We start from the raw sequence: 15,546 nt of genomic DNA, 5'->3' as shown, positions 1-15,546 counted from the left end.
TTAATTATAAAACAGTGTGATCCAGATAGATATTTTTGATTCTACAAGGGGTTATGGTTTATATTTATTGCATCGGCCTGGATGATTCTATGATTCTATGACACAAAAATCTGGTCATGCCATGGTGAATGTCATAGTAAGAAACAATATAGGGAAATAAGCACAAGTATTTGTTGTTATTATTGTGGCATTTTGAAAAGTTGTTCTATTTCCACAGTCTCTCTGTGAAATCTGAGAGTTCTGAGAGGAACATAAGGAACCACTTAGTGTTGATTGTCAGCTGAAAGTTAGGGACTTATGCAGTCGAGCACCAACAAAACCTGGAGTGAATTTAACATACTTGGCAGGACCTGTATCCTCAGGAAAGAGATCACTTATATAGTTCCTCGAAGTTTACTCCCCTATTAATTGGTCCCTGAGGAGATAATTAACTAGATATAAGGTCTAGAATGAAAGACTACATCTTTTCAGACACCTTTAGCATTGCTGAACAATCCTTTTTGACACCTCATTCATCTGTAAGGTCTAGGGAAAAGAACCATGGTCTCCTTTGGGATTCTGAATTTTAAAGATATGGCTTTTTTAGCACTAATCAGTCTACCTTGGACCATGATGTTTTCTTGTAATGACGTTTGTCCTACAGGAATGTCAGTGCTCCCGTGGAGTTTTAACTTAAGCCTGCTTCACATGAGATCTGTTTCACAGTGACCAGGTATAGTCTGCATCGTATCAGGAATGCATGCCTTTTTCAAATACAAATTTGAAAATACACTTCGTCAAGACTACAAAGAGGACCAGGGGCCTGCTATTTTTTTAAAAATAGTTCTTTGATGTAAAAAAGGAAGACTTAACTCATTTGAAACACGTATGTGCTAGTTGCACCTGACTTAAGCCCTGTCATGTATTTGTTTAGGCAAATGGAGATACACATGAACTAGTGGGGACTTGAATGCACCATGTAAACCTTACCCCTGGACATCCCCATGCACTCAGCAGCATAATTGACACTCATGAGTCAAAAGTGAAGGTCTGAAGAAGGCTTTGTAGCTGAATTTGTTTAAATGTGGTTACAGACTTCCAATGATGACTGTTGTTGTTGTTGTTGTTGTTATATTTATTTATATCCCATTCTTTCTCCAGAACTGGGACTCAGAGCGCTTCACAACATCAAAAGAACAAGAAAATTAAAAACATATAAAAGTGATAAATTGTTACAATATTAAAATAAATTGCTTATTAAAAGAATAAAAATACAGTTAAAAAGTTAAAATTGATTAAATCTCTTTAAATGATACAGCACTCCACGCTGGACCTTTAAAAAAAGGACATTGGATCCTGATAGGGCAAAGCTCCTTGTTTATGAGTTTCATACCCATGTTCAATGGAATAGGGTTACAAATTCTTCTTTACATCTTTGTTTTCTGTGCGTGAAGGCCTAACATTTTTCCAGATACTGGTGGTAGGGCTCACATGCTTGGTTACATCTTTGCCCTTACTCTTAGCTCTCTCTGTGTTCAAGTGATGGTTTGAACAGGCCTCAATCTGTGTGCAATTTGTGCTTTGGAATCCATACCCAAATACAATGGATCTTGTAAATGATATATGAAAAGGACAGAAGATTTGCACTCTGTCACACACATACAAAATGGCACATTATATTAATATTTATCTGTTGTTCACTGTCATTTTCTTCAGTCAGACAGTAAGTCCTTGCCCTTAGCAGTTCTTCAGGAGCACTAATTGGGCTTCTAGACCTTCAGGAGGACTAATTAGGCTTTTTGGCTTCACTGGGCCTGAAGCCCAGTTACAAAATGAACATAGTATTATTGGAAACTGTACCAGGAAAGGCTAGAAGTCAAATCTGTGAGGGGGAAAATCCACGCCATTATGATTCTCCCCAGTGAACACTAAGCATGACCGCACAGTGTACCACAAATGCCCTTTCCTTCTAACTACTTGCTTGTTTATTTCATGTCCTTCCTTTTTCTAGTGCTGAAGGAGGCTATGGCTAACAACATTTAAATAAACCAGCTACAATCAAAATATATACAAATAAGAAGAAACATGAGCAGCCAATTAGTTAAAAGCCCTTGGACAGCAATGCAAGTGAAATGCCAAAGGCTTGTCTAAATAAAAAGGCGTTGGACAAGTGATAGGAAGTCATCCTTGACAAGGAGTTCCAGAGCCTGGGAGTGGCTGCCGAGGAGACTCTCTCTCATCTCCCCACCAAACATGTTTCTAATAGTGTAGGAATAAAAAAAAGCTTCCCCCTCATACACAAATCTTAATGCCTAGCCAGGCATATGTGAGACAATGGCCTTTTACAGATTGCCAAAATAAAGCTGCTTCGGATCTCTTTGGAGGTATGCTCTTTAAATGATGCCTGGGTCCTAAGAGTCCGGAGGTCACGCCAAAGCTACACTCCATTCCTAAGCACTGGAGTGCAGCTTTGGTGCAGCTTCTGGATTCTTAGGATGCATGCATCATTTAAACAACATACCTCCAAAGAGACCCGAAGCAGCTTTATTTTGGCAGTCTGTAACAGGCCAATATGTTCTTTCAGACAACTGGTCCAAAGTAGTACATGGATTTATAGGTCACCAGAACATTGAGTAGTATGTGGAAACACTAATGAGTGAAGCTGTTGTGTTACAGGAGTTGCATATTCTCTGTAATTTGCTCTTAATTAGCAGTCTGATCGTAGCAGTCTGAACCAACTGAAAACTTTTCAAAACTACTTCTACATACAACATGTAAAGTGTAGCCTAAAGAGGCAGTAACTAAAATATATGTTACTATGACCAAATCTCGCATCTCCAGGAACAAACACAGTGGGCACACTGGCTTCAGCTACAGTGTGCACGCACTTTATGCGGGCTCACCATACGCGGACTTGTGGTCACGTGGATGGCAACCCTAATATGGTGAATGGGATCTTCAGCATAGGTGGAATTTGCCTTATGCAAGGGGGGGGGGGGTCTGGAATGGATCCCCTGTGTAAGGTGAGGGCGCACTATATACAAACACACATCTGGCCACCATTGAAAACTGGGCATTGGCATCAGAGCTGAATCTAGGAGTATACTCAAATTCGCAATGGGTGTGTGACCTGTCCATTATAGGTTGATTACCTGTTCTGTGAGTTCAAACATGATTGACTGGAAAGCACCTTTTTCTTGTCTTTGGATTAAGTTCTGCCCTCATCCAGTCTCTTTCTAATATCAGATGCCGATTTAGAACTAGAACAGCTTCTTGGAATTAAATATAAAGCAGAAGTAGTGTCAAGTGTTATCAGTGTATTGGTGGCATTGAATACCAAAATTGTGAACAACTTCTCCTAGCAGATTCATTTTCTTGGAAGCTGTACTTGGCACTGGCCTAGCAGGTATAATCTTGCCCTCTGCTTGTCTAGGTATCATGAATACTTTTCCATTTTGTGCAGTCTGGGGATGTGAAAAGATGGAGCCCTAATGGACAACTTAGACTGGGAGTTCTCAACCTGTCCTCTAAGGAGCCCTTAGAGTTTCGTGTGCACTTCCCAGGTGCTCCATGGTCACTGTAGGAAAATGAAAGAAATAAAAATTGAATTGGGGTTCAAAGCTGTATTTGTAGGAGGGCCGCAGTATGGATATTGAAGTCCTCCAGCACTAATCCTCAGGCCACTCCACTAGTTCAGAAAGGCAGTTGATTAGGCAGTGGGGGTGGTAGATGCACGGGTGGAATCACTGCTTCTGATACTCCACTTTCAGATGTACACTTCCAAAATTGGAAAAAGTAGGATGGCACACATCCACCTCAGAAAAAACTGGGAGGAGAATCTTCCCCCATCTGATCTAACCAGGTCTCTGTATACAGCCAGCTTTGCATGTTCTTCCATTGTTTTGTTTTCCATATTTATTGATAGATTTTAGTTAGAACTAGAATACATTCTGTCACTGTAGAATGAAGCAGTTCTATCATTGTTCCTGGTGATTCATTTCTTCCAAGTGCTCAGAGTGTAGCTATTTTATTGCTCTTCTTTAGCTTGACTCTGATTTTTTATATTAGCTATTTATAGACTTTACCACTATCTGCTCCTGGTTTTGTTTTTGCAGAGAAAATGGCAGTTCTCCATCTTCTGCTTCTAGTTATGTAGTCTATTTGATTTCTATATTGGTCATCAGGTGATGACTATGTATACAGTTGCCTTTTTGGTTGCTTGAAGAATGTGTTTGCAATGAACAAACTGTTGGCCTAGCAAAATTCAACCAGACATGCTTCCTACCTTGATCCTAGACCAAATTTTCCTACAGTCTTTGATTTTGCTCTGTTTCCTTCTTTTGCATTCCAACTGTCTATGATTAACAAGAAATTCTGTTTTAGTGTGTGATCAATTTCCTCCTGGACTTCAGCATTCAATTGACCTAAAGATCACTGTAAGTCAGAAATTACTTGAAGGCACAACAACAAAGTTATTTTATACTTTATCTACAAATAATGTTTTGAAGGGAAAGAGGAAGATCTGTACACTTATGGTAGTACTCTATGTGTGTGTTTATAAGATAAAAGATTTTAAGTAAATTGCTGTATATCATCACTGCTAAGGTTGAAGGGGGAAGAAAACAGTCAGCACAAAATATAAGGGATGACATTTTCAGATCACCATGTCAATGTACTTGACGCAGCATTAAAGGAAATAAAGCATGACCGGAAATTCAAATGTTTAGTCTCAAAACACATGTGGTTGTGGTTGCTTCTTAATCTTTTGTGGGCTCATTGTTGGCCCCTGTTGTCAACTTTTACCCATTCAAAAGTGTTGTCAGTTCGCTGTATGTATTTGGTTGACTTTTTTAAGGGACTTGATGTTTCACACTAAATTTTCTTAAAACAACTTGCAGTTTGGATACAAAAGATCAAAGGAACTGTGATTAAAAGGAAAATAGTCCTCATGATATGGGGATGTTAGAAAAATGAAATAAAATACAAAATATGCTTTCTTTTTAGCGAACATGGGAACTTATACAGAACCCATTGATTCAAATGCTTTAAAAGATCCTATAGAGGATTTGTGAAATAACACTAATAATATTTTTCCCCACTTACAGGTCTTTGCATCCAACTCATGATATTGAAATGCTTACATTTATTGTTCTGTTTCTGAAAACTCAGTTTGAGACTGGAGAGGGGAAAAGTATCTTATAGGTTATTAAGTGTTGAGAGTGAATGGGTCGCAGAGACCAAAATTACAAACAAGAAGAGTTTGTAAGAAAGTGACAAAACAAGGCCATAATTATACAGAAGAAGGTATTTAACAAATGAGGAAACTTAGTGTTTGATCTTGCTTAAGTGCTGCTGCTCATGAGAATTTATTGCTTTTGTCTTTTGTATTCTATTGAAAAAATGCCTATAATGTATACCAGTAATTATTTTTCTTTTACAGGTAGAGTCACCCCTTAACAACTGAGCTCATATATCCAGCTCTTTAAAAGAAATTTTGAAGCTCTTGAGAACCACTGTGGGCTTCTGCAAATTGCATTGGCTGTTGTACAAACGCTAAAACATCCTCAGAGTGCTAAATGGGACAACTTCTTAGCTTTTGAAAGGCTACTTTTGCAGGTACAGTTTGATGTGAACTCTATTGCTTTTTTTTTAAAGGTAGGAGTAGATAATTCCCAAGGCACTTTCACTTTTCATCCTATGGTGTTTCCTCCCTTCATCTTCTTTCAATACGCTCACAGTGGCTGCAGCCTGGTAGTCTATGATCGCAATTTTTTGTAGCATCTTTGCTACGTTGGACAAATCCATTTGAAATTAATCCATTTTGAAGCTTATTGAACTCAACAGCAGAGTTAAGCATATGCTTAAATCTTTTCTGCTGAAATCAACTGAAGTGGCAATTCCTATGTGAGCCCATCTGAATGTAATGGTGTCTTCTTCCTTTATGCAGGCAGAGTCATAGTATTAAAAGTTGCCTAACTAGAAGATACCAATGGTGTAAAAGTATGTTTATACTATTTGCAATATTCTTTGAACAAAGATGAAAGTACAGGTTCAGCACTGCATGAAAAGTCTATTGAAAAAGCAATAGCAGCATGTTGCACTATATTAATCATGTGGAGAAAAGCAGAGAAAGGTCAGAATGTGAAAAACATTTTAAAATATATATTTGGATTGTCAGTTGTTACCAAGCTCTTTCCTAATCATATCCATCTCTGGATTTATATCCATTGCCTTCCAGCCTTAAATAGGTTAAAAAATTAAGCCAAAGCAAACTTTCCTTCCCAACATTATAATTGTTTCCTGTATACACATTCATTTTCTCTGGTCAAACAACAATTATTCTGAATTGCCTGATCCATGAGGATCATGTAGTTTTCTAAAGTGTGATACACAGCCTTATTTCATGGATGTGGGACAGTGGTTAGAGGGATTTGAGCCTTAAGGACCCAGGGGGAAATATTATAAACTCAGAGGTCCTCTTTAATTCTCTGAAAATATATGTGAACTTGATGAGAGGACTGAGTAGCTATCCCAGAATTATCCATGTTGAGGAATCCTTCTCTAAATAACAACAGTTTTTATCTCAGCCCTTCTTTTGTTTTCTTTAGTTTATCACATATGTGCCTTGGTTTTTCTCTATAAAAAAACATAAAATAGGACATAGGTGGGGTGTTTATCCCATTTTGATATGGGCCAGGCTCAAACTGCTTAGCTTTAAAGATGGAACTACATCATGTCATTTTAGATCACTTATGGCTCTGGTCATTGCTCTGCTCTGCTCTGCTCTGCTCTCTCTCCTTTATTTCTGTCATTGTTTTTACCACTTTAAAACAATAACTTTATCTTGGTTTTAAAGACATTTTAAAGTGGTTTACAAAAATATATTTTTAATTTTTTTTTAAAAAAAACATTTAAACAAAGACAACAGGGTTGCATAAAAGTGGCTAAAACTAATTAAGGATTGCATAGTACCTTCTTGATAAGATGCCCCCCCTCCCAACACATACACACCTCTGTCTTACTTGGCATGAGTTTTGCTCACTCCATACCCATACCCCTATTCAGCCCATATTAACTCACATGAATTAGATGAGAATAAGAAGTAGGGAAGTGTGTCCTCACCGTACTGATGACACATCATTCTGATGGCATCCTGAATGGCTTCATTGAGGGGTTTCATGTATCAGTCAAAAAACATGAGGAATGAATTAAAACTCTGTGGAATCCTGTGGCACAGTGCTATTTAAATTGCAGGTCCTTGGACTGGTGCCAATCAAAGAGTCCTCTCTGGTTGACAGAATTTCCAGGAACGAGAAAAAAAGTTATAAGCAATGGAAACAAATACGGTATTTGACTGTGGTACATTGGGGGGAAAATAATTTTTGGGCCTCCACATCAGGCAGCCTGAGAAGCACTGTTTGTTTGTATTTGCCTTCAAGTCATGTGCCAACCTGTGGTGACCCGATGCATTTATAGGGTTTTCTTAGGCAAGGAATACTCAGAGGTGCTTTTTCCAGTACCGTCCTCTAAACAGTGGCATTCCTGCACTGATTGACACCTGGTGCGGGGGGGGGGACACTTCTTGGGGAGACTTCCAGTGGGATTTCTGGGGGTGGGGCATCCAGGGAAGGCGTGTATTCCCTCTCCCCAAGCTGGCTCAAGGATAGGACTGTGTGTGAGGGACAGAGCATGTGCTCATGGGAGGACTGGAGCATCACGTAGCCACAGATGACGAAGCGGTGCGCACAGTGGGTATGGAGTGATGCATGCACAGGGAGATGGAGCAGAACAGGGGAACGAAGTGGTACACACGCCTGATAGAGCAGGGGGAGTGGTGCATGGGGGGAGACTAGATGTTGCCTCCTCTTTTGGGGTGCCACCAGGTGCAGACCGCACCCCCCAGTGATGCGACTACCTCTGAAATGTAGCCTGCAGCACCTGTTATTTTCAGTTTTCCATCCAAGTACTAATCAGGGCTGACCCTGATTAGTTTTCAAGATCAGACAGATATGGTGTCTTTAGGGTATTTAAGCAGGCAGAACTATAGCACAAATTCCATAAAACAGAGTAATAATCTCTCTACCCCTCCTTCTGCAAGTGACTCAATGGGTCATTTGGGTAGGAACGGGGTGGGTGATTGAGGAATTAGGAGACATACACCAAGTTCTCCCCATGACAGAAGTCATTAAGACATATGAGAAGATAGGTCTGGATTCAAAATAGGACTGAAACACAGATTGAAATGACTCCCATCATTTGTGCCATTCACAAATTCTTGGAGTGGTACAGCTGTGGCTACTTCAAATGAGGGTTTATGGCCATCTAATGGTTGGCATGGTGTTTTTGGTCCAGAAACCATGTTTTAGGAATACCAGCTTTTCACAGAAAAGGTTTAAACCTGCCAGCTTCTAATGATATAAATGATTTTTAGGCAATATGCAACACTTACACTGTTGATTGTAAAAGCTTTGTACAATTTTGATTTTGTTATTTGGCTTGTGCATACTAATAGAGACAGACATATAATTAAGTAGAATTAAGTAAAGTGCCACAGGATTATTGTTGTCAAAGGGTATTGTTGTAGAAGAAAATGTCTAGCTGCAGTATTTTTCCTCATATGACCATGGATGGCTGAATTTTCTCAGTGACTGCTGTTGAATGGTTCTACTTTTCCTTGTGACATAGTTAACAGTGTCTCTCTGCATCCATTTTTTTCACCTGCCCTCACATCTCAATGCCTTATGCTTAAGGCCAGTGATTTGAACAATAGCCTGATAAAACTTTATAATCTTGAATTAAATCTGCAAACCCAAGCAACCCAGCTGTACAATATGAACCAATATATCTTTGCCTTTGTTGAGTTATTGAAAATTCTGAGGATGTGTTTCATCTAGACACCAAACTATCTTTGTACTTCTAGATCTTACTGAGAATCAGAGAGTTTAGAAAGTGTGAGTCAGCTTGTATGACAATTCTTTTATTCTTTCAGATAACTTTAATTTTCCATTTACCATTCCAGTTTACCTTCCAGAGTGGTAAAGCCTTTTAAATAGTTGACTAGTTGTAATGATTTGAGCTGGATTTCTGCATATAGCTATGGAATATGATTTCAGCACATAATTGAGATAATGGCTGTTGAAATAGTTGCCTGTATAGTCTTATGTCTTCCAGAGAAAGAAATATGTTTTGTCTAGATAATATACTCTTGGAAGGTTAGAAACTTTTAAGGTGGTTTCAGAGAGAGAACCTAATTTGGATAAGTGGTTTTACTGAATACATTTAGTCATTTTAATAATTGGTATCACATTTTGAATTTACTATACTCAAATTAAGTTGTGCATCATCATTTTATCAGTATGATCTGGTGAACATCTAATTAATTTTTCAAAGATATAGTTAGATTTTTGTGCTTGGAGGCATGCACTAATGCCCTTGAGTACTGCAGATCATATTTTGAAACAGCAAATCTTCCAGAGGAAACAAGAACATGGTTCACATAGTTTGGAGTTGCTGCCTTGCAATGGAGCTCATGTGTTTTTATGCCTCAGAATTGGTTGACATCTTTATTCTTTAATAATAAGTTTTGATTGTCATCTTTGGATTTATAAAACAATTTCAAATGTTCTCCCTTTGACCTGAATGGGAATTGGTTACACTAACGGTCCAATTCAAAATGCATTGGCTGAGATCCTAAGAGCTATTTGAGTCATGCACTACAGCCTATAGATTCTGTGTAACTTTTGACATTGCTGACCTTATGATGTATTACATACTGTTCGTTAAACTTCTAGTTTCAAAAGCAGTTTATCTTGCTGGATGGAGATGTGAGTGGGATGATGCTATTTTAAAGAAAATACTGAAGCTTCCTTTGAGTAAACAGAAATAACTGTATTTTTTTTGGTTTGTTTGTGTTTTGTGCACTTTGGCCATATAATGGGGGCAAGTGTTGCATACCCTATAATCTATGTATTATTTCCTCCACCTCCACCCCCTCCTGTCCTTATGAACTGTAGATAAACACAATTTTAACAAAACAAAAACATCAGTGTTCTTGAAATTTATTGTGCCTTTTCTTCAGAAAAAACTGTCTCCCCCACTCCCCCTAACAAAAAAACAAAAAAAAAAAAAAAAAAAAAAAAAAACACAGACACAATCTTGAGAATTGTGGATTTGTAGAGTTGGGTGTGTGTGTCCATAGATCATTTAATTTGGCACTCTGTTAGTGCAGGAATCCACAGATGGCCACCCAGCCAAGAAAGACATAATACAGTATGCCCAGCAGGCACGCTTTACACAAATTTCAGCTTATGCTGAAAGCTGCTTGCCATAAAAAGCAATGGCGCGCATACCAATGGTGTACATGCCACGAGCCCCATTGTTTTAAATGGGGCTTGAGCATCTGCAGAATTTCCCTTATGCAGCGGACTCCAGAACGGATCCCCCACATAAGGGAAGGGCACCCTGTATCATCTTCTGAGCTAGTCCATTCCACTGTCAAACAAATATTACTATCAGGACTGTCTTCCTAGTGTTTGGTCATACAGTGGTACCTCGGGATACGAAATACCCAGGTTACGAAATTTCCGGGATACGAAAAAATCCCATAGGAAATAATTGTTCCGGGTTACGAATGTTTTTTCGGGTTACGAAAAAAATGTTGGTGCTTTTCGGCGCTATTTCACACGGAATCGCGGCTTTTCCCCATTAGCGCCTATGGCATTTCGGCTTACGAAGGCTTTTCGGGTTACGAAAGCGGCCGCGGAACGAATTAATTTCGTAACCCGAGGAAGCACTGTACTCCCCTTTCCTGTGTTTTGAATCCATTGGTTTCACAAGCTGAGAACAAGCTTTTTCCATCTTTTACGTCATAGCTTTAGATACTTGAAGGTGACTATCATATCAACTCACAGTTTTATTTTTTCAAGCCAAACATACTTCACTCCTTCAGCTGTTCCTCAGACAGTTTGGTTTCCACACCTTTTATTATCTTAGTTGCTCGCTCTGGGCAGATTTTGGCTTGTCAATTTGATTATAAACTACCTCTCCCAGTATGGTGTCATCTACATGATGAACATCCGCTGTAATTTTCCATCCAGGTAATTTAAAAAGTTGTTTATCAGCACTAGGCCAGAGCAGAACCCTGTGATACCTTAAGTGTCACCTCTGTGCAAGATGATAAGGAGTCATTAGTGAGTGTTTTGAATTCATTCTATCAAGAATCAACAAAACTACCTAACAATAGTGTCATCTTGCTTATTTGCAAGAATATTTTGGTGTGGCATGGTTGTTATAAAAAAAAACCTTACTGAAATCAAGGTATGCTGTATCCACAGATAATTCCTCTTATCTACAGTACTTCTAACTCTGTCAAAAAAAGACATAATAGCATCTGGCATGACATGTTTTTGAGAAACCCACTCTTGGCAAACATGTCATTATTTTCTAAGGGGCCAAACAGACAGGCCAAATGAAGCAGCCCAGGACCACTTTAGAGGTGTGCTGTTTAAACAACGCATTCATCCTAAGAGGCCAGAAGGCATGCTGAAGCCTTAGGACCGGAGTGTGGCCCGAAGCCACTTCATTTGGCCTGTCTGTTCGGGCTTTGACCCACAAATCTTCAGTTAAATGCTCTTTTCTGAAATCTTTTCTGGTATTATTGTCAAGCTGACCCGCCTCTTTTTTGTCCTTGGAAACAACATTTGCTGGTCGCCAGCCTCCAGGGATCACAACCATTTCTAAGAATTCTCATATATTATGAATTGAGATTATAAAATCTACATGTTATTTTAGATATTTGGCCCTGGGAGAATTGAATTCACGTATAGTAGGAAGGTTTTCCATACCTCTGCTTCATCTATTTTAGCCCCCAATTTCATAATTTATTATGTTTTCAAAAGACTGAACACTGTTTTCTTTTGGGAAGATAGAAGAAAAGTACAAGTTGTACTGTCTTCAGTTCCATCTTCTCTCTGTTATCAATTAGCACAGTGGTACATGATTACTTTGTTCCCATTATATACCTTGTTGACTATGGTGAGGATCAGGTTGGTTTTCCCCCCCCTGTAAGACAACATGGTCACCAAGGCAAGTCTGCCCTGTCTGTTAACAAGCATCTCTCTTTAATCTGCTTGCAAATAATATCTTTGCAAAGTCCACTTTCTGCCTCCATTTGGTTTTTGCAAGCCTCTTCCAATAAGAATCTCTCTGCATCCAGCTCCTCAAACAGGAAGCACTGCTGTGATCAGTATAGGAAGAATACTAGTCACATAGGTCCAAAATCCAGTTTGAGATCACTTTAACTGCCCTGGTTCAGGGCTAGGGAGTCCTGGGAATTGTAGCTTGTTGTGGCACCAGAGCTCTCTGGCAGAGAAGGCTAAATGTCTCACACAACTACAGTTCCCAGAATTTCCTAGCACTGAGCCAGGGCAGTTAAAGCAGTCTCAAACTGGATTATTTCTGCAGTGTGTTTTTGGACCATATTTGCCCTTGCTCCAAATAGGCTTCATTTTCTCTTAAATGTTTTTAGACATAACCAGATCTGAGCAGCTACATAATATTATGGTCTCTTCCTGTCTGGTACTTGATCACCAAGGATTTTCTAAGAAGGAAAAAAAATGAATGACTGCTGGCAAGTTGTTGTGAACATCCTTTCAAAAGATTGGTTCAAGAGGTTTTTCACAGACTTTCCCCCTTTCTGAAATAAATACTTTTATGAGATTGGGTTGGCCCCAATTTGTTTAGTTGGTTTTCTTTGCAAATAATTGCCATTCTTCCATGGAAAGACTAGCAGCAAAACCTGAATGTACTCTTCATTTCCCCACCTAAACTTTTTTATTACATTTTCTCCTGGAATCTGTTTACATTCAGTTCTCAGGTATAGGCAACAGAATCTTACTTAGAGATACAGAATAGTAAAGTCCAAATCTAAAGCATGTTGTTTAAAAATGGGAAGGGGGAACCTTGCTCCTGATTTAATAATAAACTTGAATTCCCTTTTGCAATGTGACTTTTGACACAGTGAGAAGTCCAAAATGAAAACCAGAGAGGAGTGAAGGTCTTGACAGAAATGTGCCTTTAATTAGCCCCTGTAAAGGACCTTTTTATGGAAAAAAAAATCAAGTTGAAAAGTTCACACACAGAACTTTATCTTGATTCTTGTAGCTTCTATTTGGAATCCTGGAATATTCAAACATACACTTCCATACAGTTAATGTTGGGGGATGCCTATTAACAACTTCAAATGAACCAAACCACATTCCAGCTGAACGTCTCCAGTTTGGGTGGAAGATTTTCACAATTTTAACCAATCAGAAAAATAAACACATACAGATCTAATATACGTTTTGTCCAAAATGCCAAATAGTGGTAATGTGTACTTTGTAAGTATCTTTAAAAATGGGTTGATAATTTAGCAGCAACACAACTGCTTGTTAAGTAACTTTTTTTGCTACTTTTGGTTTGTGGGTACTGCAAAACATTGGCTGTTAAGAGCATGAAGCATTGTATTTGTTCTAAATATACCTACTAGCTGTCCCTCTTGAACTGTGTGCTAAATGATGTTGATATCTAATGCTAAAAAGTCAAATATTCAATGTTTAGGTATTTTTAACTTTAAGCCGTATGGCCAGGATATGGAGAACTACACATCTTTAACGGAAAAAAAAAAGATTTGAATGTATGTTTCTCAAACTTCACCCTCAATTTCTGTTCCTAACAAGGCAGTTTTGAACCTAAGGGATGTTTCAAAAATACTTGAAATTAGGATCTGCTGTCTCAAAGAGAAGAACTGAAAAAATCCACTGGACAGCCATAAGGAATTGGGGTTGCTGAATGTAGTTCTCTGGAACCTGATCTATATGCAAAAAACAAAAACAAAAACTTTCAAAGGGGCAGTATTCCTGAAAAGCATGTCAGTATAGATGTAGAAGAACATGCCCTGCCCAAAGTATGTTACATCACTGTCACTTGTATTTCCTCTACTGTTAATGAGTTGGCCTCCAGGCATCCTCTTGGAAGGATACATGCTCACTGATTCAACTTAAATTTCAGTGTTCAGGAAATGAAGCAAGAGATATTAGAAGTGAATAGATGAATGTGATGAATTCTGTGGCCAGCGTTTGGTCATAAGTCTCAGATATAAGAAACGTGGCGAGGAAGATTTTGTTCCTTATTACTCTTAAGATAATCTCTTCTGTATCTCTGTTATTTCCAGTGCTCATAAAGTTACTGTCTGCTTACTTTCTTTTTAAGTTGCTATATGAATGGAATTTCTTATTGCAGTGAACTTGTGTCATGATGTAGTGAGAGAGATCCTTGTGCTTGACCGTACTTGGATTTTTATCTGTTTTCACTGTAAAACAAAACCAATCCCCCAAAAAACTCTACTAGGGGAGGCACAAAAATCTCTGCAAGACAATCCTTTTTATTTAATAATTATATGTATATGCCAGTTAACTCCAAAAGAGCTTGGCAAAGTATGCATAGCTGTCTTTCTGACTTCATCTTCACAACAACTCTAAGAAATGGACCAAGGAGAGAGAAAGTGATATGATTTTTACATTTGGATACATGTCCAATTGTCCATGGTCTTCCTCAGTGTTAAAAACCAGCACTGAAACACCCTCTTCCCAACTTGTATCAACTGACTAATAAAATGTGTCTGGATTGGATAATGATGGAATGTGTTAACAATGGGTATACATTTTGTCTTTCTGTCAGTTCCCATTTCCTTGGAATCAGTAGAGTTATTGGAAAGGATGTTGAAACAAAAACCCACCAAACAGTGATACCTTTATTGGCTAACCAAAATGCACAATATACTTGTTGCAAGCTCCACTGGCTTTTTCATTGGGCAAGATGTTACACACCAAACAGGAGAAAAATTGGAGATGTTAGTAAGATGCTTGCATTTCCCCCCCTGTTCTTAATTAAGATAGCATGTGTAAGGTATCTTTAGCAGGCTGGACCCTCCGCCTCTGGCCATGTGCCAGTAGGGAGATTTTCAAAATCCAGGAGATTTAAAGTCTATTTGCATATCAACAAGGAATCCTCTTTTTCAATTCAATATGTCTCCATTCCTGTGAGGCCACAGGCTGCTCTGTAGGCAGAGGACAATGGATCCCTTAAGGAACATTTTGGTAAGTATAGAGGCAAAACATGCTAATCCAGTCAAAATTGGAGAAGAAAAAAATTGTTTTACCTTCTTAGAAGGTCCCAGTCCACTGGCTCACTCTTTATGGTTCTTCTGTTGCAGCTATGTAGTATCTCACAATCCAGAAAACATGCAGAGGTAGCTGTGTTGGCCATTTTATGGGAGTCAAAAACAGACAAACAAAGCAATAACAGCTCCCCCAACCCCCCCCCCCTGTTATTTGTTAGTAGTCGGGGCCTACATTACAGTTTACTTTTAGGAAAATGCTGTTTCAATTTGCATTTTCCCATTGGTATTATGATGTTTATTGAACAGAGTTTGTGTATTTTTTTTAGATTGAAATGGCAATTTGTGTCTGCATCTAATGTTCAGAACTGTGATCAGAGCAAGAATCAGATCCTTGATGTCCCCGTACC

At 38.7% G+C, this 15,546-nt stretch overlaps 1 protein-coding gene across 1 annotated transcript in view; it reads left to right on the top strand.

Moving 5' to 3' along the window:
* The window catches only part of SCFD2 (sec1 family domain containing 2), a 166,960-nt gene that overhangs the window by 29,094 nt on the left and 122,320 nt on the right, over positions 1-15,546 (top strand). The window contains 1 exon segment of the mRNA XM_042468062.1: positions 5,420-5,595. Within this exon segment, the coding sequence (XP_042323996.1) occupies positions 5,420-5,595 (176 nt within the window).

Source organism: Sceloporus undulatus, chromosome 5, assembly GCF_019175285.1.
Source record: "Sceloporus undulatus isolate JIND9_A2432 ecotype Alabama chromosome 5, SceUnd_v1.1, whole genome shotgun sequence".
Classification (NCBI taxonomy): Eukaryota; Metazoa; Chordata; class Lepidosauria; order Squamata; family Phrynosomatidae; genus Sceloporus; species Sceloporus undulatus.
This window is presented reverse-complemented; position numbering and strand designations above follow the sequence as displayed.